Source organism: Aquila chrysaetos, chromosome 4 (assembly GCF_900496995.4).
Source record: "Aquila chrysaetos chrysaetos chromosome 4, bAquChr1.4, whole genome shotgun sequence".
Taxonomy (NCBI): domain Eukaryota; kingdom Metazoa; phylum Chordata; class Aves; order Accipitriformes; family Accipitridae; genus Aquila; species Aquila chrysaetos.
In genome coordinates, this window is record NC_044007.1 from 32035193 (window position 1) to 32062183 (window position 26991).

Sequence of the window (26991 nt, forward strand, 5' to 3'; positions counted from 1 at the left end):
CCTATCATATTTGGGTTTGGGTCTGGGGAGAGTCTGGCTGAATAGCCCAAAAGTGAACAGCTGAATATTTTGCTGGGGAATAATACTAAAAGAGCTTGTTGCTGGGGGAAGTAACTCAATCCAAAGGCCAAGCTGGTTTTATCAGTAAGATGACCAAAAAGTGGCCCAGTAAGAAAATAATCATTTTCTAAAAATCACTGCAGCCAGTTAGAGTATGGAAATTCTGCACTAGCCGCCCTGTTCTCTGAAGGGAAAAGAATAATATTCTCTGTATACAGTACTACAGGTAGGTTTTTAATTAAAAAAAACCCTGCTCCTGCTACTGAAGGTGTAGAAGGACTTAGTGTAATTCTTGTAGTCTCTATAACTCGGAACAGATGAAGCAGCAGGTTTTATCATCTTCCTGAAAATATTCTAGAAGCATGGGCAGCAGGTAACAGCTCTTCAGCGCCTATGAAATGCTTCATCTGGGAGCCTGCTAGTGTTCCCTGTCCTTCTCCCACTCTGGGAGCTTTAGGAAAGTCTGGAGTAAAGCAAACAGACTTGCAATTTAAGTGCCTGCTTCCTTGTAATCAGCTTTATCTGCAACAGACAAATTGTGTACCATGCTAGCTTGTATACTTTCAAAGTAGTAATCTTTTAATTTCACACCATGAATGGGAGCAGTGCCAAAATACACTTATTCAGAGGTGAACTCAAAATACCTTCAGCATTAACAACCCAGCATGTCCCTCTGAACAAAACCCATAATGTTGAATAAACACCATTTAGTTTCCAGTATTTTACAGCACTTTATGTATAGCTGTGCTCAGGAATGAACTTAATTTTCAAGACAGCAAGCAGTTGCATTCAGAGACAAAAGCAAAAATAAGCCTGCTACCCAAATTTAGAAGTGTTGAGACAAACCTGCACCTTGGTTTTGTTAAGTAAAGCTTAATTGTTTTGGAAAGTTGCCTTGAAATGCTGTTGGTAATGCTGCTGGTTCCAGGAGTAATGATGGAGGGGGATCTGCTCTGGGTTTCACTGCTGAATTGGTAGCACCAGCTGATACTGATGGTGTAGCTGATGCTGGTCAAACTCCTTCGCTCTTTTGCCTTTCCACGTGTAAAATTGGGACTATTTTACTGTGTTTTGGGGGGTCTAAAGAAAGAGCTAAATATTACAGGATAGTAGGGTATATCTTAATTTTAGGAATGTAGTTTTGATTAAGCATGTCGGTCAACAGCAAATACCTTGGTAAAAGTTGTTGATTAAATACAGTAGATTTCTTATTCTGAAAAACTTAGTAAGAATAGGATTTTCCTTTCAGATGGTGGAATGTAAGTGTCTCATGTAAGCCGTCACTGTGGTCAGGATATCTCCTCAATACAGAGGCCAGTTGATTTAGAGATCAGTTCATCTCACCCCAAAGGAAGCACCACGCGGGAGATGGAGTTGGCTAGATATAAGCATCCAGTGCCGTGTTACATGCCATCGGGTATTTGAGGCACCTGTGCGGAGCTCTGGATGTGACGCGGGAAGTGCCCGAGACCTTGTTCTGGGCGCAGCAGCTAACGGCCAGGGGATATATGCTAGGGCATCTCGAAGATGCTGGATACCTAAATTTAGGCAAGCCCAGTCTTAACCATGCTGGTAAATGGCTGGTCTCTGTGCTCTGCTAACTACTGTGACCAGGTTTCTGTTGACAGTGGTGGGAGTGCAGGCTTATAGTCCACTTGTGTACGTAAGTATAGATGTCATAAACCGGAGCTGAATTCCACCCTGTGTCAGCCAGCTTTGTGTGTATTTCTAACCTGTCCTTTAACTGAAGCTCAGTGTCATGTATCCCAAGTTTTTGGTTTAAAAATCCTCAAAAGGAGCATTTTAAAAGCACATTTATTGCTTATGGCAATGGTTTGTAAAACTTACTAATGCTTTAAAGACAATTTGTTTTAAAATGCAAAAAGGCTTCTGTGAGAGAAGCGCTTCTTGACAGAAACCCGTACTTCCCTTTGCAGATCCTACAGATGGAGCAGCACTGGGTGTTGCACTGACAAGCACACAGTTCTAGGCATTGAGGTTAAAATGTAGGTTTTTGAGCAGGGGGACTTGGAGGGAGATGTAGTGCTGCTTTCCTGCTAGCCCTTATAAGGATGCAAAATTGTTTTCAGAGCTGCGACCAAAAAGCATCCCTCAATTATGGTAGTTAAGGAAGCATATGGAAACTACAAATCAAGCATGATTGCAGGTGGCTTGCGGGAGAGTGAGAATAATCAGTGCTCTCAACTATACCCTTTTTGTTCCCAAGAAACTGAATTAATCTAGCTGGAGGCAATATTTTACTACATTTAAAAACTTAAATACAGGCATGGGTGTCCTAGATTTGTTACCAAAGCCTTCTGAATATTTTTTGTTTTCTGTTGTTTGCTGTATTTTTTAAGATACTGCTGACTATAGGGTGGGAGGAGATAGGTCTGAGGGTGGAAGGAGGGAAACCACCACTTGGTTTCATATAGTAACAAACTCAGCAGAATGAGGATTTTAAATTTGGAGCTGGGTTTTGATTTCCTGAAGTGCAGCCGAGACTTCCAGGTTCCTGCGGATGGAGGAGCTTTGCCGGGGAGATGGGGGGTGCAGGTTTGAACTTCCTTTGCTGGCATCACACCCCGTGGTCCATTGCCTGGGCCTAATCCTGAGCTGTCACGCTAACGGTGAGCAGCAGCACCATCGTGCCGCCTTCTCCCCAGCGCCAAACATCCTACCTGTTGGGACCTGTGCTAGCTAATTTGGAGCTGACTTGTGTATATATGTACACACACATTTATATACATAGAATATATATGCATGTATATTGTATGTAATATAACTCTGTTGTGTTGTGTTGTGCCATACAGATGTATTTTAACTCATGCTCCTGTTTAGTTATTGATTATTTCAGGAGCTCTCATTTTGAAAATGATTATTTGGAAGTAACCGGACATGTACATTTTCATTTGGCCGTTTCTAGTACATAACTTCCAGAACTGAGTTTTAAATTGATGGGAACTTTTTTCCCTCATTTGGAAATGTAAGGCAATTTATCCACTTAGCTATTGCTTAATCCTGCATTTCATTTTCCAAAACAAATAAATAAATAAATAAAATTGAAGTAATTAATCACAGTCCATTTTATAGGCCTAAAGTCATAATACAGATGCGCTTTCATCCTATAATAAATGCCAAACAGGCACTTTCTGGGTGGTTGGAGGTTCTGTTCTAGAGAAAAAAAAATGATGAGTTTTGGTAAGATTCTTGGCACAAACTGAATTTTGCAAGATTAGACCCTCAATATTTATGGCAAGTATAATTAGAAGTAAAATATTTGAAAAAAAATACATAGTTTTCATTAGCTGACCTTTTGATTTTTCTAATCTGAGGACTTCTCAAAGCATTTCATGCAGTGCGCTGGTGGTACCCTGCTTTTTGGTGGTTTCCACAAGGCTTGGAATAGCCAGTCATGCACAAAAACATTGATTTTGGCACATTTGGCTTAAAAACAGCACAAGGAAAATGATCACTTGGCTAAAGGAGCCAAGTATTTGCAGAAACTTCTTGGTGAGTCTTTTGTGTTCCCTGCTGGGAGTTTCTCCCATGGAAAATTAATGGAAATTAAATCAAGTAGCAGCTCACCAGGGCTGTCAGCTGATTTCTGAGTAGAGCAGGTATTTATTTTCTCTTTCCACCAATAACTGTATTCTTGTCACTGCTATAAATGAATTTTAAAAAGCGTTACATAATCAATTGCTATTGCACATTAACAAGCTGTGGTTCAACCTGTTAAACTTCCCTTGTCAGATTATATCTTACCTAAGAGAAGAAGGCAGCAGCATATAACTTCATGAAATATTTCTGGAGTGCAAATACAGGGGGGAAAAAGGGTACCCCTTTTATCATGTCTGCTTTTTGTTTAGTACAGTGGACTGTGGGCTACTGAAACAAAATCTCAGCTAATGAATTCTCCCAGCAGTCCAACATGGGAAAATGTAGTCTGTAAGTGTGCTGAAATCCTCTGGTCTATACATACAGCTTTGCTATGTCATATTCTAAGGCACGGCTTGAAGATGCACAATTTCGATCTGATAAAGTAGTAAAAATCACAACTTTCATGGGAAAAAAAGTGGAAAATGGATACTCTAAAGCTTAATTTAAGAGTACAGTTAAAATTCTGCCTGCAGAAAACCTCCTCAAAATGTTCATTTTTCACAAACTTCTGTTCATAGAAGGTGAAGCTGAAAAGAGGCTCAGGTTAAAAAGATAAATACTGACCCCACAGATTTTGTCCCTGCAATTTAGTTTTGGAAACAGACTTATTCAGATCACTGCCAGAAATCATTAAAGAAAGTCTCTCTCTTTTATAGCTGTCTCTCTTCTCCCAGTGTTTGAAGCAAATACCTCTTTTCAGAACTGACATTGTAATAACCCCCAACCCACTCATAACAACTCACAAATATTGGATATTACTATTGCAAACATTCTGCAGTGTTAGAGAACCTTTTACGTATACTGTAGAAGTACTGTTCCATGTTGTGTTTGGTGAGAACACAGCCCTTGCTTGCTAGATTATACTCTCAGCTGTAAGGTACTTGTGAAAATTTTTGTCAAGGCAACTTTTAAAACATTACATGTTTCTTTGACTCTAGTGAGTCTTCTGTGATTTTTTTTCAATAATGGTGGTTTTAAAAAGACAGCTGAGAAAGAAACTGCTTATTCTTGAGGAATAAAAAATGAGAAGGCTGTGCTTACTTTTTTGATAACTGCATTTGGATTAACCAAAACCTTGACTGTTCATGTTGGCAATAATACTGCAGCAAAGTTGTGCTAGATATTTGGGCTTCCCCGTATAACTCAGATGCCCTTTAGGCTAAAATGTGAAATCAGTTTTACTTCTACACATCTTGGATTCAAGAGTGATGCGTGAAACTGTGTTGATCACGTTGCCAGGCTGCAACAAGTTTTTTGTTTTTTTTAAAAAAGTTGCTGCCTTAATATTTTCTGAAAAACAGGTCCTTCCAAGGACACATGCAACAACATAGTTTTATTTTGCTTTATATTTTCATGAAATATTTTGGAAAGGTGATATTTTTGACAGGTCTTCCACCATATAGTGGTTTGGGTGGTTCAAATGCGCTCCTCTGATTCTGGATACCAAAATAACATCTGCCAGCTGGGATTGACAGCACATGAGTATGTTTAAGCAGCCCTAACACACATAGCTTTATGCTACAGTTGTCTTTTCTCACATCAGTAGACAAATGTTTCAGTTTGTCTCAAGTATGTTGTTTGGGAGTGAGGTATGCTGGAGGAAGGTGTGAGTTACAGAAATCGGCCAAAGCTTTTTTCTTTCTTTTTTTTTTTTTTTTTTTTTTTTTAATTTTTTTAATATATTTGACTGTGTGTTTGCACCTAGCACTGTCCATTTGAAAATCTGTGTTTTCTAGTTATTCTTCTTTGGCTAAGGCGTAGGTGTTATTTAGGTGTGTGTTTATCTGAACGCCATTTAATCTGGGACAAACCTTTGCAGTTACCAACAGGTCTGTTATCCAGGCAGAATCGCAGAAAACAGACCAGTTCAAACCAGTGGGAGTCTTGTGCATCCCAGTGCCAGGGCACTTGGGCCCCTGACAAACCCGTGGGAGCAAGAGGGAGCTGCTTTCTCTTTCTCCTCCTGGGTTGGGGTCTCCGCTGTGCAGCTCAACCACAAACGTGCTTGGTCATCACCTGTCAGCCTGGATGGAGAGTTGGCAAAATAAAATGGTCGAGGCTGAAGCCTTTGCTTTTTCACCTTCCATTCCATTTTTTTTGCTGGGTTTCTGCTTTGGAAAGGTAGGATTTTGCCAGTTCCCGGTACCACAGTCCCAGAGGCGACGTAATCAGTGTGGTACTGCCAGGACTCCATGTGCTGCTCCTCATGAGCCAGGTAAGGCAGTGAGGAGTCACACAAACGTCATCGTTAGAGTTATTTAAAGAACTGGGAGAGCCTTTTAAACACAAAGGGAGGGTGCTGACAGACCTGGCTGTTCTAAGGCGAGCAGTTAAAGCCAGCAGAGGAACCACAGATGGACGCGTTGCGTAACAGCCTTGCTGGTGGGCCGGTTGATGTATCCCTTGTGACAGAGCATCCCTTCAGCGCGGCAGTGAGCAGGGAGGGCAGGGAGGGGAGCAGGCTTACAGACACTATCACAGTCTGAATCTGCCCTTGAGTTTGTTTTCAGTTCTACAAAACACGGCCCTGGTTGCAAAGCAAGACCAAAAAAAAAATCAGTCTTAAAGCATGTGTTACTGTTCTAATTATATTTTTGCTTGTGGAATGTTTTTTGGAGGCTGTGACATTATAGATGCTTAGTTCAAAGTGATTTATCATGTTCTGCATGTTGCTGTTTATAGCTGAATACCTTTTGTTAGCAAATCCTGTTTGTGGATCATGTACAGACACAAACATGTGTGACTATGATTTTTTCCTGGCATTAAAAGTTAATGGTTCTCTTTTAAGATAGTCCTTTAACTTGAAGAACAAATATGCATCTGTTGCATGGTTCTTTATCTTATTTTACATGAAAGTAATGAATCAAAAATTCAGCTATAAGGTCCTACGCAGGAGGATGGAAGATGAGATGCAGAACAAACAAAAATAATTGTGAATGGTAGAATGATGCTTTCCTAATGTTCTGTGCACATGCGCACACGTGCTCGCTCACTCTCTTCCCAGTTTACCCCAGTTCAGTTGTGTACATTACGAAAACACTGGTAAAACTTCCAGCCATTGCAGTTAATGCAGGCTCTGCCCTGTATTTTTTCACTATTAGCAGTCACCCCTGCAGCACAGAAGGGCCACTCTCTCTCCAAACTGTTTGTCATGAATGTTGTTTTAATCTCTTTTGGTTGGCTGTGAGTCCCACAGTTCTTGAAGTCCCACGTCAAGCTGTTTGAAGTCCTTTTTTTCCTTCCTTCCCTGTGGAGTAGGGCCTGAAGCACACTCATTTTTTGGGTAGGTTTCCTCTGTATGCTGTCTGTGAACAATACCTTTCTGATAATACAAACTGAGGAGCGAGTTGAACCTACTGCTGAAGCTGTAGCCACAACTATCAGGGTTATAAGAGTTAGCATCTTCTTTCCTTGAAAAAAAGGAAGAGTTTTGGATAATTTCCAAAATGTTCAACAAGCCACAACTATCAGGGTTATAAGAGTTAGCATCTTCTTTCCTTGAAAAAAAGGAAGAGTTTTGGATAATTTCCAAAATGTTCAACATCATCGACAACAGGACGGTAGGCTGCAGTGGTCCGGGGTCATATTTTTATCAGCAAGCTATCGTTGCACTACTGCTGTAATGCGCTTCAGCTCACACCGTTCCCTACCAGAGCTTGCTCCTGCCAGAATGAGAACCTGACTCTTGAGTGTTTCAGCCAAGTGCTTTGGCATTAGCGAAAGGCAGAACTTCACAAATTGAAGATGGCACAGCCTGCTAAGATAAACTTGGGCTTCCTTACTCACAGCATGCTGTAAAGAAAGATGCTGGCCTAGATTTGCTCATCTGCTAAGATCTGCTGTGCAAACAGCAAAAACCTGTCACGTAAAGGATAGAGAGCAATTCCCACTGCCCAGGGAGCTCTTTGCTGGGCAAGTTGTCAGATGCACCTCCGTAGTCGCTTGTGTCAGCTCGACCATGCCGGTAGGGTTGGGAGGGCGAAGGGGGGCTTTTAAAGGGAGGAGGAGGTGGGATGGGTAGTGCATCCAGGAAAACTTCCCTACCTGCATCTTTGCCTTAATGTCAAGTTATATAAGGACTTTGCGCTGGAGGTGAAATGAGGCAAAGATTACCCTAAGCAAGCTGGGGGGATCAGTGACCTGCTGAGCTGTGCTGAGGAGGGGAAGAGAATCAAGGTTGTGTGTGTGTAAGAAGAAATTGTTGAAGGGAAGTAAGAGAGAAATAATATGATTCATCTGTTTTGAAAAGCCAAAAGGTGATGGTAGAGAAGAGGCTGCCGTTAGGCTGTGCTGTCAGCTCCACTGGGGACTCGCAGCTGCATTGCGGTTTTTACGTCTGTATTGAGATGTGCAAAGGAGAAAGAATAATTTCAGTTGCCTTAATTTTTCTGGGGAAGAAAAAATCAGAAATTGTGGCTATTCTAAAGACAGCTTATTCCTTAAGTAAAAACGATAAATTTTCAAAACACAGTAACGTGCTGCAAAGATAGTGTTTAGCTGCAGTGCTCCAGGTTGCACAAAACATAGTGTATCTACAGGAGAGCAGTGTAATCTGCCTCTGGAAGGTCATGTTTGTATTGTATTAAAAAGTGCTGTCAGGTGAATGCTGCTTTCAGACAGTGACTCATGGAGAAGTAACTACTCTCCGTGAAGGCCACATCTCTTTTGTCTGAAGTAGGTAACATCCTAACTGGGGGCTTCCAGGAAAGCAGTGAGGAGGAGGCTGTGGTTGTGCAGTACTGCAAAGAGGACTCGATCAAAGTGGATGTTAAGCAGGCACCAAACCTTGACTGCCAGCTTCTCACAGGCTGAAGCGACTCCTTTTCATCTCCTTGATTAAAAGATGTATTTATTGTTAATGGCTTTATTCATCTTCACCTTTGAATTTTCATTTAATTGCAGCAGAATTTTTTTCCTCCCAGAAATTCTCTGATGGCTGTAGAAAAAGGCAGGTGTGCTAGGGGAAGTCCAGTGTCAAGAAAAAAGGGGAGGATAGGGAAACCAGAGCAGAGCATCACAAGACAGAGGGACTAGCATGACAGGGGAGAAGTTGAGGAAGAGAGGATGTCTGAATTTACAGAAATTATGGACCATCTGCCTGACGGTATGCAAAGTGGGATGTTTCATATTTGCAGTTCCCTTTGACTCTCCAAGCCTACGCTTCTAGTGGGTATGATTTTAAGACTAAACTAGTAACAGTGCTCTGCTGCTCCTCTGAAACTTCCCTCCATTCTGAAGAAAGAGGTGCCATTTGCTGTGTTGTGTGTGAAAAGAATTATTTAAATATTTTTAGTGAAAACTTTAAATGTCAATGCCTCTGTGACTGCAAGTACCCTCTTTTGTTATCATGGAGGATTGCATATGCTCAGCCACTTCTTGGTTTGTTATATGAAGACAAAGAAACTAGACCGTTAGGCCAGTGCTAATAGTATGGAAATAGAAAAAAAAGATGGAAAATGTTGTGCATCGTTGACAAACAGTGGAAAAGAATCCACTTCTCTATATGGGAGTACGAAGCTAATTGAATTCTGTAATGGAAAATGATGCCATCTTGTCTGTTATCTTTGGTGGATAGAAGTAGAAAGAAGGTTAGTAGTATCAACTGTAACATGGACATTTTATAACTATTCAGTAAGACCCTGGTAAATTTTTACAACGTGCATCTGTAGTTTAATGCAGAATACAGCTTCCAGGGGACAGTATGGAAGGTGGTGAAGATGGTATCTTAAACTTGAAGAAGGTATCTTCATCACAGTTAAGTTTTTCCTGTGATTGCTTCAGGTGACTGTTACTGTTGTTCATGTACCTCTCAGTATCAGGAGTAACTTTACGGAAGTGTGAGATTGGATAACGTGAGCATAATACCAGACCCACAGTAAGTGACTGGCTGTTTTATGTCATGGTAATTACTGCTTGTAATATTTGTTACAGCAGCATTTTCCTAGACAAAAAAAAAAGCAAAAGCATGCTCTGCTATGTTATTTAAAAATGTACAAGAACAAATTTCACGTAACTGAGTCGTACAACAGTGTTATGGCTTCATGAACAGTTTACTAACACAAACACATGTATTACCAAGAAGAGTGTTTCCGTTTAACAGAACAAACTGGAGAACAAGTTGGACCTAGTACTAGCCAGAGGCTGGGCAGTGTATTCTTAATTTCCCTTTGATATCTGCAGGCCACAGTTCAGTTAGTTTCTCGTCATGAAAAAAAAAAAAAGGTTGCATTTTGGACAAGAACGCTAAAGATGACAGTAGAGTTAAGCCAGGTGCATTCTTCTGCTACCATGTATTATGTCAGTGGTTTCATTCTTTTAAATGCAAAGCATTCAAGTAATTAAAAATAAACAAACAAAACCCAACAAAAAACCCCACACCTGGACTCACAGAGCAAACTTATTATAGCACAATGAATGTTTAATGTTAAAAGCACCTTGGAAAAACATTTAGGTCTGGAGTACTTATAAATATTCCTGGTACCTCCTTTCAGTTTTAATCCATCTAAATTAACCATCTTTTATGCTTACAGTGGTTTATCAGAAAACCAAACAAGTTTCATAAGACTTCCTAATCAACTTTTATTTTCGTAATATCTCCGCACTTTTATAAAGTTCTGTCTTTATTTCATTCAAAATATAAGTATCTATTTTGGTTACCTTTTCCTATAATGATGATACAGATCATAGGTAAACTACTTAGAAACAAATGGCAAGGCAATGAGTTGCAGATTGGGTTTGCCCAAATCTCCCACCACCCCAATAGGACCATAGGTGGTAATTGCTGCCCCCAGCTTTTTCTGGGTCCTCTACCACTTTGAAGGTGTTTTCTATATTACCATTTGCAGATTATTAAATATAAGTCTTTCCCTGCTCTCAAATGGTGTTATCCCCCCCACCTGCTTCACTGTGCTACCTATATTTTTTTGATGATTTGATATTACTGTGTTGCTGTCATCTCAGTTACAGGGTCAGATTCCAATTTCAGGTCAGTTTGTTCCACCAGGATTGTTGCATGTATTTTGGAAATATAATCAACATATAAAAACTATGATTTTTTTTTTCATTGCCATCTCTCCATAAAAGGGCAATGCTTTCCCTTCCCTCAAAGAAGGGGATCAAGGGTGAAAAATCAGAGCTCTGAGATTTCTCGAGGGTTTGCATGACTTCCCAATGGCTTTAAAGAGAATCTATTGTGTATCCATAGTTGTCACAAATCACCACTTGTTTGCTGCTGGTTTTTAAATACTAGGACTGTCTATAAATGAACAAATCTATGTTAATTGGTGGCGAAGGAGTCCAAAATAAAATGCTTATTTAGTTTAAGGTAGATCTGAAGGTCTGATATAGATACAATAACATTGCACAGTATAAGTGAACTATGGCAACTTGCTTGATGGTCTTTAGTGGGGTGCAATGCAAAGTAGTGGTGCATAGTACTGTTTGCCCTACCATGGCCAATCTTTTCACTTCATGCTTTTCCAGCAGGCATGATTATTCCCAACTGCAACGTCACCAGATTTGTGCGTGAAACATCACTTTTCACACTGGGACATGTGCCCATTGTGTGTTTTGAAAGCACAACTCTACGTCTAGTTTTGTGATTTTTAACTCTCATAATTTGAGATGCAGGACGCTTAACAAATAATCCTAACACGAATGAAACGAAATAATGACTCATCTGCCACCAGTGCTCATTGCAAACATCGGTTAGAAAATTGTACCCTAAGAGAACATCCTGAGTTGGGAAATGTGGAAACAATTTTAATTGTTTATGGACTAAAGAGGGGCCTTCCACGGGAGATTATTTTGAAGTCATCATCAGTGGGATTGTTAAGGAGGAGCATCTTCAGTATAGTAGTTAATGTCGAATAATGAAGTATGTATAGTAATGGAGTCTAGTGTCTGACATCAGTGAACGCTGGTTGCCATCTAGAATAGATAGTCTAGATGGTCCAGGCGGTCTCATTTTCTTGTCGAAATCATTCTGCTTTACATAGATACCTAAGTCTTCTTGTGAGGTTGTTCCTGCCTGGGGTCTCTGGGACAGTCACGTGCCCACGCCGTACAGCACGCAGGCAGGGGTCGAAGCTCCGAGGAAGCCGTGACCTTTCCGCGCGCTGACTGTGCAGACAGCTTGTTCAGCCGCAGGAAGCTGACGGCCCCGGTGATGCTTCGGCATGGCTCTGCGCTGTCAGTCAGTCGCCTTTGGCTTGTGCCCAGTAGGTCCCACTCTGCCCAGAGGCCTCAGAGGCACTTCCTTACTGCACGTGCATCTCCTCAAATGGTCTGGCAGATTTTAGTTGTTTTGTAGTGTCTGTTTTTATATCCACCGTTCTTAAAATATCTACAGTTCATATTCGTGCAGCAAATGTTTAAATCATGGGATGAGAAGATGGCCATCCATGAGGTTGTATTTGGTTCCTGTGGAAGAAATTAAGTTGTTAAGGATCTTTGAAAGGGTTGAACAATTGTTTTAAAGGCAAGAAGAAAGATTGGTGTTTAGCTTAAATATATTTCATCTTTTTAAGAGATGGTTCAGAGAAGAGATGGCTTTGTGCCCTATTTGTTTCAAGACCAGGTGCCCTTGTTGAGACGCTCTGTGTTGGTTAGGCCTGGAGATGCTCCGGTGGTGGTACGTCACAGTTCATAATGTAACGTTCAAATTTCAGGTGCTAACTGGACAACAGAAACCTCTCGTGTAATTGTGAGATTTAAAAAAAAAACAAACAACCTGCCTGAAAAAATCTGAAAGACCTAATGGTAAGCTACATGTCACCTGAAATGAGATTATACAGTGGAAAGGGATTATACAGTGTAGAGTGTGTGCAATATGGTTTTACTTACTGCAGAATGTATTTTTAATGTGGTGGTATCTATTTCAGTCTGTAATCTAGCATGCTCTTTTCCTAAAACAGAAGGACCCAATCCTTCTTTTGGTCTTCAACACATCACCAATCAGTCAGAACATCAGCTTGTCTCCTGAATTGTTGTGGCACAGAATCAGTGAAGGCAGTTTCTTGCCACTGGAATAGCCTTGGGGGCTTTGCTTTATATTATTCACGTTTAATTTGGAGCAACCGTGGTTTGATATAAATCATGTCAAAGAGTGGCCACGTCTCTGGCTGACTGAGACATTATCATTCAGAAACTCCTGTTACCTTTTATTGCTTGGCAATGGGGCATATCCTGAACTGTGGCTTGATAAACATAGGAAGAGCTTGGTGAAAAGGAATAATGAAGTTACTGTGTATGTTCATGTCAGAAAGGAAATTTATAGGAGGGGTCATCATAGTAAATAAAGCAATGATGAGCAAAAGTTGCTCCGCTCTTCATGTCTGATAGTGTGAAAACAACAGGACAGTCAGAAAAGTAGCTAAAATCAAACCTGCTAAAAGATGATATTCATCTTCTGAATAATGTGACTGTATTACAGTGCTTCTTGCCGTCAAACAGGACTGAAGCCCAGACACAAGGACAGTGTACAGAGAAGGGAGATACTGTGGAAGACTATCCCAGAGCCATAGCTGATAGAAAACTTATTGGAAGATCTAGAGCATTTTGTTTGTGGTTTTTTAATCTGGTCACAGAGTATAAGGAAATCCATAATTCCTGGAAATGGGATAGTTTATTGATCATGGGAACGTCCCTATTGCATCTTCTTTGAAACAGTCAGTGCTGGCCACCGAGTACCAGACCAAATGGTCTGTGAATCCCCACATATAAAGCGTGAGAGTTTATGCATCACTGATATTTGCACTATATACCCTTCTGCCCTACCTGAAAAGTATCTGGAAGTGCTGTTATCTTAATAATGAACTTTCTTGCAAAAATGAAAACTGAGAAAGGAGAATCATCAAAATTTGGCCTGCAATCAGGTTGGATGTAAAGATAAACGTCAGTCATGTTTGTTCCTTTTATTTTAAAGGAAACATTTTTGTCACCCTTTCAAAATAAAAAAAAAGTCTTCGTTAGTACCAATTCCATTTTCATTAGCTGTAAACAAGTGACAAAGAGGACAGCAGTGGGGCTGTATTGTTCATTACAGGTGTCCTGGTTTTGGCTGGAATAGAGTTTTCTTTCTAGTAGATGGTATAGGATTATGTTTTGAATTCAGTATGAGAAGAATGTTGATAACACACTGATTGTTTCAGTTGTTGCTGAGCAGTGTGTACACCAAGTCAAGGATTTTTCAGCTTCTCATGCCCAGCCAGCAAGAAGGCTGGAGGGGCACAAGGAGTTGGGAGGGGACACAGCCAGGGCAGCTGACCCAAACTGGCCAAAGGAATACTCCATACCATGTGACATCATGCCCAGTATATAAACTGGGGGGACTTGGCCTGGGGCGGGGCAGATTGCTGCTTGGGAACTAGCTGAGCATCGGTCAGCAAAGTGGTGAGCAATTGCATTGTGCGTCACTTTCCAATTCTTCTATTATTATTATTGTCATTTTATTATTATCATCATTATTATTATCATTACTATTATCCTATTAAACTGTCTTTATCTAAACCCATGAGTTTTACTTTTTTCCTGATTCTCTCCCCCATTCCAGTGGGATCTGCCCTGAGGCTGGATAATTATGAGTGGCAGGGTGTGTGGGGTAGTATCCTTGTAAGTCAAATCATAGAGATTTCAGCAGACACAGGGAAATAATACTGTCCTTGTAGAAAATATGGGCAAGACCATACCAAGAACACTTGGAACAGCTTTGTTCATGATGGATGTACTCGCATCAGCAAGAGACGAAGACAGACTTGTAGGATGCACAGGGAAATGGAAGGACAACCCATCTGAAGAGCCGTACCTGGATGCACTCCAATGGAACACGTGTGCATAGACAAAATAACTTTGAACTAGCTATCACAGGTACTGTTGTCAACGTAGCCCTGCAAAATTGGTCCAAGGACATGGTGATAAAGGGAAGGCGGGAGCGGAGAGGACAAGATGAGCTAGCACTAATGCCTTCCCTGTTCTGAAACAGGTTTCTAACGGATTGAGAGGAACGAAGCCCCAACCACTTAGGAGGTGAACCATGGTGTTTGTCTCCTGCATCGCTGCAATAGCAAGGAAGACCCTGGAGGACACTTTACAGTGCTGTGACCTATTGGCTCACATATGCCATAGAAACTATGGCTTAACATTTGGAAATTCTACTCTTTGGGCTATGATATCTCACCTTGGCAGGAAGCAGAGGATCATCTCGGAGGTGATCTCTTTCTGCTTCTAGTCTCCAGATCTCTTTCAGCAGTACTGGCAGCTGTGGACAGCCTTGTCCAGAATTCGTGGCTTTTTTCATTTCAATTCAGTTTACATCTAGCTTGAAAAAATGAGGAATCGGAAAGCTCAACTAGACATGTAAATACTAACAATAATCAGAAACTGGCCCCATGAGTCATTCTTGAGACTAATTTGATTTCAGCAAAATGCTTGCCATCTTGTTCACTTTAGTAGTTATATGTGGCAGCAGGACAGTAAGCTCGTGGTTCTTTGATTTGGTGAGAGGAAAAGGGGATAAATGTGGTGTAGAGTTGCAGGCTTTTTCAAATGTTTCATCAATATATATTTTATTAGGAAAAAAAATGTGTATTTTAATGTGTGGAGGGAAAAAAGCAGTTAAAAATTATTTTAGAATTTACTTACAGCAGCTTTTTATAGATAAATTGTGCTAAACAAATTATCCATGTAGATGTGTTAGGACTGTTTATAGGCATTGATAATATAAAACATATTTTAGGAATGTTAGAATTAAATACATAGCAAGTGGGAATCATACTGTTTACAATAGATAAAGGGGAAAGAAGAAGGAAGAACAAAATGTTCCCGGCCTTGCATTTGGTATTTTACTTTGGGAAAGACAAAATTGACATAGTATCTGCCATAAGGATGTCTTCAGCTAATCACTAGTAAAATAATTATTCTCAAAGGTTAAGGAAGATTTATGAACAAAACTGTTTTGCAGAAGGCTCACTGAGAGCATTGTGAAAAAGAGACGTCAGACACAGTAGTGTTTGGGTGGCTCTGGCTGCGGGGCCAGGTGAGGGTAGCAAACGGTGCTGCTCTTCAGCAGCAAGCTTTGTAGCGGGAACGCCAGCTACAGGGAGAGGCAAGGTGTCCTACCCTCTCTGTGTAGGGTATCAGGTGGCATCAGCTGTCCCCTTAGCACATCACAGTGCTTCTTGGCACTGTTCTTGTTAAATTTGATGAGCTGGGACATTTGGGGTTTTTTTAATTTCCGTCTTTTTCCATTGTCAGCGTGATAGTTTGCGTTGCGTTGAGCAGCACCTCTTGGGTGTTGTTGTAGCAAGCAGCCCAGCCCCTCTCCCTGAAGAAAGCATCAGTGCTCAGAAGTCTGAAATTTTCTTTCTGTACACAGTACCCTGTTGAAGCGATCCCATTTATGAAAGGGGGTGTGCCTTGTAAACAAGCTAAAACAGTAGCTAAGGCAAAGGCAGAAGAGAGTTGAACATGAATATATTGGATGATATTTGGAATAATTGGTTTTTTGCTTCAGGGTGCTATTGAGACTTGTAGAGACTGAGTTATTTATCACATCAGGAAATGGCCTTTAAAGTAGAGGAGATGGAACAGAAAATTTTCAAGGTTTGTGGGTGACCATAAGGGATAACTGTTCTCTGCAGGTTCTGTTATTCCTTTCTGAATTTAATTTTTGCGTTGCACTCATAATCTATCGAGTGATTACCATTTATTTGATTGCTCTGTTTTGAAGCAGACAATTTCTATGTCATGTTCCTACTTCAGCTTCTGTCGTTGCCCCCAGGGCTGTTTGCCAGATAAGTTCTCCTGATGTGTTGCAGCTGTTTGAAAAGTAAAAATTATTCATTGGATTAACTTTTTCAATATATAGAATAAATTGTTCCTGTAAACTGCAGCTTATCTCCCAGTGTTGAATTTGGCTTGCTTAACTGTTCCCATTTATGCAGAGCATTTAAAAACTGTAGATCTTATCACTGAGCAGTAACAAGAGCAGTGTTTTACTACCCATCCTCTCCCTCCCCGCCCCCAACAAACTCTATCCTGTGTTTTGTAAATCAGAGAGCGAGACCTAGAGTTCAGTCCTGTTCCCATTTGGATAGGTTTGAAATTTCAATTGCCTTTAAGGAAGGCAGGCGAGTTGCTTAAGAAGTGGTGATAAAGAGGCTTCTGTGAAAAAGGCATTTTCCATCTGTTTTGCAGGCTTTGCCTTAAGCAAACTTTTCTGGGGAGTCTTAGAGGGCAAAGCAGCTATTCTTGCCACTGGGCTGCAGAAGGGACGGTGGCAGCAGAGCGTGTCCGTGGGATGTGTTTGCACCGGACAGCAGAAATCGCTGTAATTTCGCATCCTTTTTGTTGCTGGTGCAGCTCTGCCAGCACTCCCTGAAGAGGTCTGGTGTGGTGGTAGCCTACAGAGCAGCCAGGGCAGCATCACTGGGTTGTAACCCCGTAGGGAGGAGAGGGGCACCGGGAAAGGGTGCTCCGGGTGCTCCCGGGGACATGCCTGGCTTGGGAAGCCGTCTGCTGTCCAGGGGCTTCAGGAGGAGGCAGGGACGGCAGAGGGAGAGACAGGCGAGACGCCCGTGTATAGGAGAGTACTTCAGCCAGCCTTTGGAAGGAAATACTGCCTTTTCTTGGTCAGCTAAATCTATTAAATGGTTGTAGCAACAAACAGATTATTTCCCGTCAAGTTTTAGTGCTTTTAGCAATAATGGCCAGAGAAATATCTCATTTTACAGAGTTCTCTTTCTGAGGAGCAGGGGAAAAATGATGCATTGTCTGACGCGAGCTAAAATAAAAGACTTTGAGAAACATGCCTGCATTACACGCTGCTTTCTCTTCAGTTTTTCTGTTAAACGCATTTTCTACTCCAGGATGCTGAGAACCACTTTGTGACTGTCTCCCGTCTGATACGACTAATTTGCAGAGACTTTTTGTTGTCTTTAAACCATTACGGTCCAGATAGAAAGTCAGTATCTGCGTTACTGAGGACTCTATCAACTCATCTTGGGATCTAACACACCAGCCAGATTTCCAAAGGTCCTTTGAATAATTGAGTTGCAAAATCTATCAGCTTGGCCAGGGGGAGGTGGAGAGCTTTGAAGTGGCCTTTAATGCAATTTTCTTTTTACCTTGAGAAGTTCAGGTATATGTGTTTTTTAGAAGAAAAGTTCCTATGTTTGTATAGTAAAGATTTTGATAGTAATTAATTTCTAGTAGCTGTCAGTATCCAAAAAAATGGCTTGCATATAGCAAGGACAGCAGAGACAGAATAACTGGCCTTTCTTTGTCTGTGTATGAACTAGTCTGCAAATGTCACAAAGTTAGTGTGGAAAAGGTTAATTTTATGTTTGGCCATGATGAGCAATGGCTGAAATCCCTAGCTTCTAATTAGTATTAGTGCATCATAGTATTGTATCTCTGGTTCAGATATCAGACACCAGTTCTCTTTTTAGATGTGTGTTGTGGTTTAACCCCAGCCTGCAACTAAGCACCACACAGCTGCTCACTCACTCCCCGCCCTCAGTGGGACGGGGGAGAGAATTGGGGGGAAGAAAAAAAGTAAAACTCGTGGGTTGAGATAAAGATAATTTAATAGAACAGAAAAGGAAGGGAAAACAATAATAATATGATGATGATAATAATAATAATACAACAAAACAAGTAATGCACAATGCAATTGCTCACCACCTGCTGACTAATGCGCAGCCAATCCCTGAGCTGCAGTGTCCCCTGGCCAACTCTACCTCCCAGTTTATATACTGGGCATGACGTCACATGGTATGAAGTATCCCTTTGGCCAGTTTGGGTCAGCTGTCCTGGCTGTGTCCCCTCCCAATTTCTTGTGCCCCTCCAGCCTTCTTGCTGGCTGGGCATGAGAAGCTGAAAAATCCTTGACTGAAAACATCAGTGTGTTATCAACATTCTTCTCATACTGAATCTAAAACATAACACTATAGCAGCTACTAAGAAGAAAATTAACTTTATTCCATCCAAAACCAGGACAATGTGTAAATAGTAATGCTCCTTTGTTTTCAGATGTATCATTATAGTATTGTACTGATTTAATACAAACTTTGGAAATACTTCGCTTTGCTTTTTACTTTATTGTGAAAAGTTACAGCTTTTACCAAGGAGTGTTGAGGACCTCGGGCTGTTTATATGGATCATTCTCTCTATAATTTTTGCTTTTGTCTTTGGCAAGCAGGTTAATTTTTAATCTTCATAATTAACAACCAGTCATAACAGCAACAAGCGAGATCATTTATTTATCTGTACTGTCAGTATTTTGAGTTGCTAGATGGTAATCAAATACTGTTGTAAATGTAGGGTATTTTATGGATTAATAGTAATTTTCTGCACAATATTTTAGATTTTTGCTCAAGGCAGAAGAGAGTGTTTGTAGTTACTTTAGGTATCTGGAGACACAGCCACATGCATGGCTTTCCTTGCTGGTTCCTTGTTAGGAAGTTGCCTTTGCCATTAATGATGAATTGAAGAAACCTAAAATCTTTTTATTTTACCTGTAGAATGTAATTTAGGATTTTTCCTTCTTTCAGAAGTACTTCTGTTAATACTAGTGCACTGATTACAATGATTCATTATATGATGAATCATATTTTTGGTGTACAAAAACCTGTAACAACATGTTTATCTATCAGTATTGATACAGTGCTCAGTATGACAGCATCAGTGTGATGTGTTTATAATCAGGTGGTCAAAGTAAGTCTTCGGAGGTCTCTATGAGCATTTACAAGTATGGGAGGGAGAGAGCAATTTCAGTATACAGTCATTTTGTAGTATAATAATGCATACATATTTATATGGTACTTTCTTAACAAAAGATCAAGGTGTTTTGTGAACCACTGTCATAAGCTGGTTTTGGGGTGGAGGTCAGTAGCCGGCTAACATAGCATATTAGCATTTTTGTGCTTGACTTCCCCTGTTCTTGATCAATCCTAGTTAAAACTTTTTATTTTATTTTATTTTTACTGTGTCCCTCTGGTGACGATAGCAGTAGGAAATAGGTAAGCACATATCTCTGCCAAAACAAAGAAAAATGTAAGCCTTTTAATAAATCTGAATATTTAGGGCATATGGGCCTCAGGTGGTTGTTGCTTATAAAGTAGGACAAAGAAAGGCAAGCTCAACACTGCTGGAGCAGCAGAGGGACATGGCTCTGGAGAATAAGGCTGGATCTGTGACTGTCAACTTGTGGAGCCAACCTCCACTTGAAGTAATTGGAAATACCCTTCCCCTTCCCTTCTCCATGGGCTCATCTACTGGTGCTGGAGCTTCTACCCCAGTGCAGTCAGGTCCTGTTGGCTGCAGGATGCTGCTGTCCCCACTCCCCCATCTCACCTTCTTGGTGGGAGTAGAGCTCTGGTGAAGAAATGCTGCGTGGTCCACACTCACACTGCGCTGGGGCAGCTCCAGAGCATAGGAGGGCACTTTCCGTGTGGTGAACCCGTGCCTCATTGCTTTGAGCATCATGTGCTGGAGTTAGAGGTTGCTGGTCAGGGAATTAACTGAAGGCTTTGTAGTTGTGGGCAGGGAAAAGAAATTTGTTTGGTTTTTATTTTTTCTTTGCTTAAAATGAACTGAGTTGTCCTTTTGAATAAGGTCAATTTTATCAAAAACACCTGCTATCACTACCAGTTTCTCTGCTCTAAGAATATTCTCCAGAACCCTTAAAATATGCTTGGGTAAAGTACTGACCTAAGATGTGGTCTTTCTAAGAGGAAGAACTGCAGGCTTTTTGATCTAAGCCAGGCAAATAATACAGAATAGACTACAGACTTCAAAAGTAGAATAAAGTCTGTATTTCTAAGGACTTTTTTGAGACAAAGTTTGAAAAAATAGTTCCAACCATGGATGATGGTGTGGCTGATAGAGAGAAGAAAAACCAGAGGTGTGGTATAGGTGTGTCCAGATGGGAGTAACACTTTAATAGGGAGAGTGAAGGTGACAGTGGCCAGAAGAGGACCTGTGCACCTTTCCCGAAAGGAGGTCAGGAGGACGCCCCCTCACCAGAAAGTTGTTAGTAGGGCGGAATTGCACCAAGAGCTTCAACTGTGGATTCAGTCCCATAAGGAAACACAGGTCCTAAGGGGTAGTCAGCAGCTGGCTGAGGAAACAGGACAGTAGGGGATAGGGTGTTGTGTTGATTTGGGACACTTGTGTAGCCTTGGACTCGTCTTGGACCTGCTTTTGCTCATCTTTTGGAGCTTAAACCCAGCGTTCTCTTGTAGAGAGCTCAGACTGAGGAAGATGTGGTAGTTTCTTAACACCGTTAAATGATTATCAAAAAAGCAGTAAATTCATCAGCAAAACCAAGGAAGGATTGAGCAAGAGTGAGGGTAGTAACTAAGTTTAATTTGAGCTTGGCTATTAAAGAAAAGGACAGTTTTAAATACCAGGCTGGCTAGGTTAGGGTAGTGCAGGGATCAAGGGAAACCATTCTCCCTGCTGAGGAAGCAGGGAGACGTGAAGCTATGAGACATGGAGTGGTGGTAAAAGATCTGTCCCCAAGGTCCTCTAACTTCCGCTGCTTATGTCTCAGCTGGTTCATTGTATTTCAGCTATTGGTGTGTGTTTGGATTTACAAAGACTTGAAATAAAGGATCCAAAACTGCTTGGTCTCATGTGCAGACTGGGCTGACACAAATATATCCGTCCAGAAGTTGGGAGACGGCATTTGGAGACTGGGGTGTGGGATTAGAGGAAAGAAGAAATCTTCATGCTGATGTAGTAGATGATCTTACAACTGATTGAGATTTAATTACACCTAATAATAGTATAAGCAGCATCAGGGATTATAACTTCAGTCTGCAGAAAATCACCTTAGCAATGGTGGAATAAATGGTTTGTGAACAATCGATGTGTAACAAACAAGTTATTCTCCCCTCTGAGTGCAAATACTGTTGAACAGCTGTGTGCAGGTTCAACTTTCCAGCAGAGAAAGCTGGGAAAGTCTGGGGCAGTCTTAAGGCATCAACTCACATGTGATGCTGACTAAATGCAGATGGCTTAAGTGGTTCCTGTCTTCAGTTTTATGCTTTGCCTCTCTCTCAAAGACTGCTGTTGCTGCAGTGGTGCTGGCTGAGTGATATATGAAATATGTGTGTTTACATGTATAAGCCAAACTGTAAAAATGTGTTTGGGAGCAGAGTCACACAAGCCAGCACTTGTAGCTGCTAAAATTCTTGTGGCTGGGAAGTACAAGAGGAGCATTCCTTGTTTGCTGGATGCAGCTGAGAAGCGGTAAGTGGTAAAAATGACTGTGATTCAAAATGGGCAGACAAAAAGTCCAAAGTTTTATTTATTAGGGCTTTCCATGTTGAAAACCTGTTAAATTGGATCAGGTAGAAAAAAGCATATCAGTAATTGCAAGAGTGTGGTTTAGCATGGCTAGAAATGGCAGGGATTCTCATGACTGTTCCTGTCCTTTGCCTACATGTGAAAACTTTCATCTTAGGCATGAAATGCCAACAGCTGGGGGCATTATTGACAAAATTATTTGGAGCAAACGTTGGTTTTTCAGAGCAGCAGTCTGAGTCACTGTAGAGGGGGGAAAAAAAAACACATCGATACAGAAGAGCTAGAAGAAGTTAAAACTACAGACTATTTGCAGGAACTTTGGGATTAGCTCTGGGTCTAGACTCTGACATCTTGACACCAACTTGGCAAACGCTTACAACAACTGCTGTAGTGTGATTTTGCTATTCTGTGCCGGGGCCTGGGCAGGAGCATGTTAGTCCTGTTGCCACACACATAGAAGAGCCTTGTTGGAAGGCTGATAGCAAACACTAAGGATCAGCTTCTCCAGCGTTATCAGGAACTTGTGGTCATTTTTTCCTCATATGTTGCAGAAGTGCAAATATTAGTGATTCATCCACAGCAGGATAAAGGAGTAGGGACAGTCGGTGTAGTCTTGCAGGAGTGGACTACAGAGCATCTGAATCCTTCTCAGAGAGTGGATTTTCATACTGGGATATTAGGTAATTGGAAAATCATCTGGCAGAGTTGGTCTCCGGAAAATGTAGCATCTCCATGTCATCCCTGGGGAAGGGTCTTCTGAGTCCAGAGGAATTTGGCATTATGAGTCAAATACTCCTCGTCAGGTGAGAGGACCTGCTGGGTGACGGATTCAGGTATTAGCTGATTACAGCAGACATCCAAGACCTTCCCAGTACTCGATGATGGCCATATGGCTGCTGTGCTCTTTGCAAAAGCCTTGGCTGAAGGAAAGGAGCGTTTCTATGGATATAATCAGAGCACAGCAGGAACCGTCATCAGCGTTTCAGTTCCAGGCACTGATGTGTTACAGGAGACAGTCGTGAGAGCTAAGCTGTTGTGCGGCATGGGAGAGTGTTCATCGGCATCTGTGTGGGTTCTTGCATCAGCCAGAAAGCAGCTGTGAACTATTTCATGGACAAGTTCAAGGTTTGCTCGCTAAAATATCAAGAAGCTTTGACTGTAGCACAGTTTCCAGTTAATTAGCCTTCCAGCTGATGGGTAATATGGGATTCTAGAAAGGGGACTGCAGCCAGCATGTCCTATTCCTCTGGGTGGCTTACTGATCAACAGTTGATGGAAAACATCAGGTAGATGAACACTTCTCATATTGGGCTTTAAATAAAGACTTGATCTGATCGGTTAAATAGAGCTCCTGGCAAGACACAGAGGAAACTCTAGAAACCCCACAATGCAGAATAGAGGGGAGAAAAGTGTCCTTTTGTAAGAACAAATTTAACTTGATCTCTAGGAAATGAGAAGATGGTTTTGGATGATCAGTTGTATGTTTGAAAGCAAACGTTTACAAGAAGCTGTCTGCTTTGATTCCACTGTCCTACAAGGGTGGAAAGCAAAAGTCTGCTCAACCTAGTGGGTTTAGTAGTTTTATTTTGGTACATTCACTCTTCAGAAATTGTACATTGTCGGGAATAGAGTTACTTTTGGGGGAAAAAAAAGATAGTATATACATTTTTACAGACAAAGAAAATCCTGCATTGTCAAAAAAAACATGACTCCTTGAGCGATGGGTCACTGAAGCCTGGTTTCTGGTGGCATCCATTGTTCTCCAAATCCTCTCCTCCCTGCCCTGGAAAGCTGGCTGTCCTCCTCTCCCTTCTTACCCCTTCCCCATGCCCTGTCCTCTGACTTAGGGCTGGTTCCCAGCAAGACCGAGCTAAGGCAGCGATGGGTCCCTCTCTTCCTGCTGCACTGTCCTGCTGGCTCCAGTGCCGATCACACCTGCAAAAAAAGTCTTCTCTTTTTTTTTTTTTTCTTTTTTTTCCCCTGCACTGTTTTTCTGCCAATTTGCTGATTATTTTAAGTAACTGGTTTATAATCTGACCTGCAAAAATTTAGGATCAGTCTTTTGGAGAGAGTACAGGAAGGTTAATAGCGTTAAGCAGAAGCAACAAAGAAAAAATCGCATCCCTTAGCTCCAGTTCATAGTTGTTCCTCACGCTACAGAGAGCAGTGTGTGTTATTAATGCTACTACTAATCTTACCTGATTTTGCATCTCTATGTCTTCATCCGAGGGACAAAAAACCTTAAGTACACAATTAGCTCTAAGGATATGAATAGCTGAAATTCTGAAGAAAAAGAAAAGGGGAACAGAGTCAAATTTATGGAGGGTCACAGTAATCCTGACAATTTTGTACGAAGATAGATTCTCTTTTCCTGCTACTTTTCCTATTTACACTGAGCTGGTTTGCCTAAAGTAGCCACTTGACATGCTCAGCTTGCCAGAAGACAAAAGCTTTGAGAACTCTGCTCGGCACCTTGCTTTCGTTACTGTTCTGGCTTAGGGTTTGGGCTGGTATTAAAAAAACAAAACAAAACAAAAAACACTAGAAAAAAAGTTAAATATTTGCTGATGTGTTTCCTGCCTCCCATTCACTGTGTTTCAGAAAATCTTCAGAAGAACTGGACATGGATAAAGTAACAGCAGCCATGGTACTCACCAGTTTATCCACCAGCCCCTTGGTCCGCAGCCCTCCTGTCCGACCCAACGGTAAGCCTTCAGAGCAGTGCCTGGGCAGGGGCTGCAGGGAGGGGTGCCAGGGCTGGGGCGGGGGGGGGGGCTTGTTTCCAGTCGCGGCTGTGGTGGAGGACAAAGGGTGAGTGGCTGTCTTCGGGCAGTGACCTGTGCATGCTGGGGATCATCCTGAGCTTTGCTCTGACCTAGACCAGGTCTTTGGTGCAGCGTTGGCAGAAATGAGAAGGAGTCTTTTCCGTAACTGTAGAGCGGCTCCAGTTTATGAAACGGGAGATGCCCTGTTTCATAAGTGGAGATGAGCACTGCAGAAGGTCTACTGACCTCACTGAAATGCTAATTTTTCAAACAGCTTATTTGCATTTGCACATACGCAGTAAACATGACAGCAGTTGTTCTTGTCCCCACCCCACGGAAATCAGCACAGATTTTACTCAACACTACGACGAGGCAAAGCACTTCCAGACCACAGCCCTTGGCTGAGAGGCCGTGCACTAGTGGTCTGCACAGTGACAGGTCTGTTTCTGCCGATGCAGGATTAGACCCTCAATTCCTGTGCCCTTTGTAACTCTCTGATGGTCTACCATCAGGGCCATAATCCCTTAAAAGACTACTCCATTCATGGTATAGCAGAAGATACACAAATAAAAATAAATCTAAAAAGTTAGTGGTAATAATGAGATTGCTAATGAAATATAATTATTCTGTGCAAGCTTGACTGGAGTTACAAGAAATTTTTAACAGTGTTATATTTTAAGGAATAATTTAAATTAGGACACCCTTGTTAAGGATGTCTCAGCGTTGTTTGTATGACTCTGGCTTTTCCTACTCACTTGTAACTGTTAAACAGCACTAGATGGCCTCCTACTGTAAATAACTGGAGGACTTTGAGGAATACTTACAGATCCGAATTAATAGGGAAGTAGTCTTTGCATTTCTGCATGGAAGCAGGGGCGATCCACTGAATGATGTTCTTAAAAGGAATTTGAATCAAACGTCCCAGCTTTAAAGATTTTTGAACAAATAGTCTGGTTTTTCCATTTCTTTCCAGAAAATGTAAGTTTTACCCATTTAGCTGGAATTCTAGCCATGAACCCCCATGGCTGCTGTTTGTGTGCTTTCCAATGTTGAAAACCAGAAATATTTATGGAGTACCACTGCTCTGAGGAGCCCTGGGAAACCTCCAGCAGTGACATCCCTGGTGACTGTCTTGTCTCAGGGCTGCAAGTTGCTAGCGCCCAGGGAAGGCCAATGGAAGGGTGAAAACATACTGCTATCCAGCTGCTCAGCTCACAGCCGAAACCACGGATGAAGATGGATTTGTGCTGATGTGCCAGGCAGGGATTTGGAGTGGCCGAGGCACGCACATGTCCCACGTCGCATCCCTGGTCACGAGGAGCTGCTCTGGTGTGGGGCAAGGCAGTATCTGCCACCTTCGACAGTTTGAGCAGCTGACCCTTGTCAGGAGCCGTAGTGCACATTAGCTAGCAGCTGTCAATTGGAAAGATCTTCCAAACAAGTCCTTTTGAATTGCTAATAGGTAAATGGTAGCTGTTAACTGCCTTTGATATTTCTTCATGCAGTCTGAGTGCTCTTTGATGTTTCTTCACATAGCTTGTCTGCTTGTTTCCTGAAATCTGGGAAGACTAGCCTGAAAAAGTAATTCACATGTTTTCAGTAGTCACAGGCAAGATTTTGAAGCTGTTGTTGGGCACCTTCTCCCTTAATATCTTAGCTTTGCCTGAGTGAAGACTTACTAAAGACTTAAATAAAAGTGCAAAGATTTGATAATTTAAAGCTCATTTGGTATTGCAAGTCTAGGCTCTGATCTTAGTAATATGAGCTACAAGTGTACTAATGATTAATTCTTTCTACATGCTTTTCCAAAAAAGGGCAGTAAGTAGCAGTGTAATTACAGGAACATTTGTTTAAACAAATGGAACTTTGCCTAGAAGTAAAAAAAAATAACATCAGCATTAATATTAAAGTCTGATCTGTGCTGGAATTACTGGGGACGATCACCCATGTAAACTGGATCAGAGTTTGGCCCTTGTTTCCTTGCAGCTGAGTAATACTTGGTCTGGTTCTCTTTCACGCAACTCCAGCAATGTGAAAAGAGCCCCAAAATAAGAGTAAGTTGCATTTATTTATATTTTAAACTTCTTTACATTGACAGATTTGTTAGTATTAATGAGAACCAGTGTTTGGTTTTTTCTGTTGTCAACCTCATTCAGTCTTTTCCATACTACTTTAAGAATGTTCTTGATTTACA

At 41.5% G+C, this 26991-nt stretch overlaps 1 protein-coding gene across 2 annotated transcripts in view; it reads left to right on the forward strand.

The window, feature by feature from the left end:
* The window catches only part of LOC115340206 (zinc finger protein 704-like), a 111332-nt gene that overhangs the window by 46624 nt on the left and 37717 nt on the right, over nucleotides 1-26991 (forward strand). For both annotated transcript variants that reach the window (XR_005932192.1, XM_030011404.2), the window contains one exon: nucleotides 24634-24737. Coding sequence is in view for 1 of the 2 variants with exons in the window: in XM_030011404.2 (XP_029867264.1) it covers nucleotides 24634-24737 (104 nt within the window). In the remaining variant the exon portion in view is untranslated. The remainder of the gene's footprint in view (nucleotides 1-24633; nucleotides 24738-26991) is intronic.